The following is a 4560-nucleotide window of genomic DNA, read 5'->3' as shown; positions in this document are numbered from 1 at the left end:
ATATACCTATATATATATATATATATATATATATATATATATATATATATGTGTATATATATACATATATGCGTATATACATATGTATGTGTGTGTGTGTGTGTGTGTGTATATATATATATATATATATATATATATATGTATATGTATATATATATATATATATATATATATATATATATATATATATATATATATATAATATATATATATATATATATATATAATGTCTGCCCTGTTATTCTTGTACACAGGGCGTGTAATTTGAAGATGGATAGCGAATAGTTGCTTTTCGTGAATGGACTATTACACCAACAATCCGTCGTCATTTCAACTCAAAAGTTGTATACCTCCTTGATATTCGGTTCTATATTGGTGTCTTCCGGTCTATAAACTGACTTGGTTTCGCTCCGGCACAAATGGCAGGGGGAAAACATAGCCGATATTGGGGGTCTGAAATGCGCCTACCGGGCTATGGAAGCCGCTCTAAGGGACCACCCCGATAGCGATCAGGTAGGTACTTCATACCACTAAACTCTTCTGCTTCTTCTTTGTTGCGAAAGATCGGGTCACCGACGTGAGGTGCTCGGTATAAAACATAGGGTTTAAAGTTTAAACGAGTGTTAGCCTGGTGGCTATAGAGCCGCTTGTACAGTGTTGTGGAGCCTACGACAATACCCGCATATATTATATGTCATTCCATTGGATTCGATGGAGAGATACACAAGTGACAGTATGGACATGAGAGTGTGCGCCATACCGGTATATACAACCCACACGGACGGGTGACGGATGGTGAACATGTGCACACGGACGGGTGATGTTGTATGGATGATCTATGCGTCTGGGATATTCCTCTCTGGCACGGTTTAGTTGTTACGTTGTGCCCTTGTGCTACCTTTTATTCTACGTTCAGGTGTGCGTGCTATAATCTCTCATTGGATTGGGCTGAGATTTAACGGGTGATGCTGTTAATCTATACGTGCTTGGTACATACCCTGGCTTGCATTATCTGATCATGTCTTTTAGTATACGTTCTTATGTATATTTTCTTGGGTTTAGGGTTTTCTTTGCCTTTCTGAGAAAATTAATACGTTCAAGTGTACCTGCTACATCCACTCATTGATCTGAACTGAGGTCTAGCTGGTGAATTCACTTTTCCAAACGCGTTTGATAAATCGTTTTACCTGCCACAGGTGATTGACTCCCTCACCCCGGCGCAGAGATTCTTTGTCAGTTGGGGTCAGTTCTGGCGCACTAAATCCAGAGACGACTATCTCATTAAGGTATGACTATCTCATTAACGTATGACTATCTCACTAACGTATGACTATCTCACTAAAGTATCACTGGCACTCACTGCATGGTCCAATCGGAACTACTTTTTTAACGCCTTATATTTCTGTATATTTTACGTACTTCTGTATACTTCCTATACTTCTGTACATCTGTATAATTCTATACTTCTGTATATTTTACGTATAGCTGACACATCTGTATATTTCACATATACCTCATGGATGCGTACACACAGATTTATGTAGTGATTTTAGTCGTCTGTCGTAAAGTGATGTTTAGTCGTATATATATATATATATAATATATCAACATACACACAGATATGTAGATTTATATAGATATACATACATAAAGGTATGTATTCCCAGTCTTTTTCCAGGCATGTATAGCAATAGCACATCCGTCTCACAACTCAAAAGCCCGGACGAGCCTCCACACCTTGACCGCGTATACCTCTGCCATTTGACCTCTTAAGCAGAACCACAAAGTTAAGGACTTTGAAAGGCCGCATACTCATTAATTATAGATTCAGATATGACAATCAGACGGTGAAATCCTGCGGCGACTACAGATTGATATTTATCCGTGTCACCATAGCAGGTCACGAGTGAATACTACTTATTATTTTTATTTTTATTTCGTTACCATAGCAACTCGCGAGTGTTGAATACTTACTGTTTTTTTTTATCTTCGTTACCATAGCAACTCGCGAGTGACCCTCACAGCCCCGGCAACATCCGTGCGTTTGTACCGCCGTCTAATCTGGAAGAGTTCCATGCCGCTTTTGAGATCAATGAGACCAACAAGATGTACTTGGCACCGGAGAAGCGAGGCAATGTGTGGTGAACGCATTCATATACGTATAGCATCGAGTGATAAATTACATAGAACTTAGTTGCAGAAGCTACCCCGATGATTAAAACGTAAACGAGGACAGATATGTATTGGTGCATTTGTGCGGCCGTCAAATCTGAAGAAAGTTCTGTTGTATGCTCGATATTACATACACCAGCAATATCACCACTTGAACTGGATAAACGTGGTATCTGAGATGTATGGCAATGCGTGTTGCACGCGTTCACAGGCTTGAACGGATATACTTGAGCAGATGCACTTACACCTCACTGGTAAAGTGGCAGAAGATTTTAATTGTAGTGTACAGAACAGGACTGGAGTTGCTGATACTAATTGCAAAAGGGTTTCTAGTGTTTTTTTAAATAAAAACAAAAAGAACATCCTGCATCCTTCTCATACTGCGATGGTGAACGTTCCACCTCTCTACTAGGCACCAGACTCCTAACTTATACATATGATAAGATATTATCATGTGTTGTAGATATATATCTCTAATTCATAAACGTGATAGAATATTATCACATATGTTTCAGATATATATATCTATCTTCACGATAAGAGTAATATCATAAATGTTTTAGATATATCTCCAACTCATAAATATGATAGAATATTGATCAAAAAGTTTTCTACACATCAAATATGATGAATATTATCATATATGTATTAGGTATATATCTCTAACTCACAAATATGATGGTATATTATCATATATGTTTTAGATATATATCTAACTCATAAATATCATAAGTATTGAAAATGTCTAATATAAATATATATATAACATATATATAACACATTGCCTTGTGCGCACACCACAACAACCTCCATGCTGTAAGAGCCTTTATCGTGCATTCATGAGCACCTCATGAACAAGGACTGTTTATCCTTCCGGTCTCTCCGTTTCTCTCCCTTTATTACTTTGTCTTGATACTTGTCCGTGTACTCTTTGTGTGTGTGACTGTTTGGCATGGCCTATGTATTCCAGTCACGCACAACCTCAGCGACTTACCACGACTACGCACAAACATGCGCGCAAGCCTCGGTGAGTGCATATATGCCTACACAATTGGAGGACTCAGAATTCACCAGCCCCCACATGGCAAGTACATCCATGTATATGTGCAAGTACACTCAGCCATGCTTCGTACCACACCCTTCCTTCCCTCAGGCGCCCATCTCCAGACCCGCACCCTCGCACGGGTGCACAGCAGCACGTATATGTATGTACATATAAATATAAATATATATATACCCCGCACCATCCGTACACACCCCCACACTCTGTGCCCAGATACACCGCCACACACTTAGGCGCGCTGGCCTTGCTTGAAGTTAGCGTGCAGCTGAGGCTTGACATCGTACACGGCATTGAGCAGAGCATCTATCACCGCTGCCTGATTGGCCTTGGTCTGTGTCTCGAGCTTCTCCAAGTCGGTCTTCATCTCCGCATCTAGCTTTGTCGCCGTATCACCGCTGGAGCCCGAGTTCTATAGATGGGGTTGTATCAGAGTGGGCGGGAGCGTGAGATGCATACACGACGTGGACATGAGTTTGAGACTTCGACGAATACCAGAGAACATACGAATACACGATACAAAAGTATGAAGGTACACGATACAAATGTATGAAGATATATGAACGTACATTAGAACGGATACGTGATTCAGACAGAAAGCCTCGAAAATATCAGAAACGAACTTTACAGACGCTCCTAACTTGGACAAACTACCCTCTACCTAGACAAACAGGAATCAGAGACGGGAGTGCTAGATTCATACATACAACTACATAAGCATATAGGAAATACTTTGTTAACATACACATAGACGTCCATGCATATTGGACAATATATATATATATATATATATATATATATTGAAATTTATATTAATATATGTCTATATATGTACTAATATATATTTGAACAGTCATGGATGTAGATATACACATATATATACATATAAATATACAAATACATATATATATTGAAATTTATATTAATATATGTCTATATATGTACTAATATATATTTGAACAGTCATGGATGTAGATATACATATATATATACATATAAATATACAAATACATATATATATAATCATATTCATATGAATATAGTCATATTCATATGTATATATAGATATATATATGCACACACAAATATAAATATACAACAATATTTACATAAATAGATATATATATATATGTGTATATATATTTATTTGTGTGTGTGTGCGTGTGTGCATAAACATCTATGTTAAGATTGATGTTTACATATATGTAAATATACATATATAAATATGGGGTGTATATATATATGTATTTATATATATATATATATATATATATATATATATGTNTNTACTTATATATATATATATATATATATGTNTNTACTTATAT

At 36.9% G+C, this 4560-nt stretch overlaps 2 protein-coding genes across 2 annotated transcripts; one reads left to right on the top strand and one right to left on the bottom strand.

Annotated features, from left to right (window-relative positions):
- Window positions 1-422: 422 nt before the first annotated feature.
- SARC_13086 (hypothetical protein) lies at window positions 423-2776 on the top strand. The gene is made up of 3 exons (XM_014292792.1): window positions 423-513; window positions 1197-1286; window positions 2002-2776. Exons 1-3 carry the CDS (start codon window positions 475-477, stop codon window positions 2143-2145), a joined length of 273 nt encoding a protein of 90 aa, XP_014148267.1. The 5' UTR covers window positions 423-474; the 3' UTR covers window positions 2146-2776.
- Window positions 2777-3464: 688 nt separating this feature from the next.
- SARC_13085 (hypothetical protein) lies at window positions 3465-3644 on the bottom strand (the record flags this gene model as incomplete). The annotated part of the gene is made up of 1 exon (XM_014292791.1): window positions 3465-3644. A coding segment is annotated over one exon (180 nt), but the record flags the coding sequence as incomplete, so codon positions are not given.
- Window positions 3645-4560: the final 916 nt, after the last annotated feature.

The sequence above is a fragment of the Sphaeroforma arctica genome, assembly GCF_001186125.1.
Source record: "Sphaeroforma arctica JP610 unplaced genomic scaffold supercont1.2884, whole genome shotgun sequence".
In the NCBI taxonomy this organism is placed as follows: Eukaryota; class Ichthyosporea; order Ichthyophonida; genus Sphaeroforma; species Sphaeroforma arctica.
This window is presented reverse-complemented; position numbering and strand designations above follow the sequence as displayed.

Coding starts and splice junctions, on each gene's coding strand:
- SARC_13086 (XM_014292792.1), top strand. CDS start 475: ATGGAAGCCGCTCTAAGGGACCACCCCGATAGCGATCAG. Junction 514..1,196: donor ACCACCCCGATAGCGATCAG/GTAGGTACTTCA, acceptor TACCTGCCACAG/GTGATTGACTCCCTCACCCC. Junction 1,287..2,001: donor GAGACGACTATCTCATTAAG/GTATGACTATCT, acceptor TCGTTACCATAG/CAACTCGCGAGTGACCCTCA.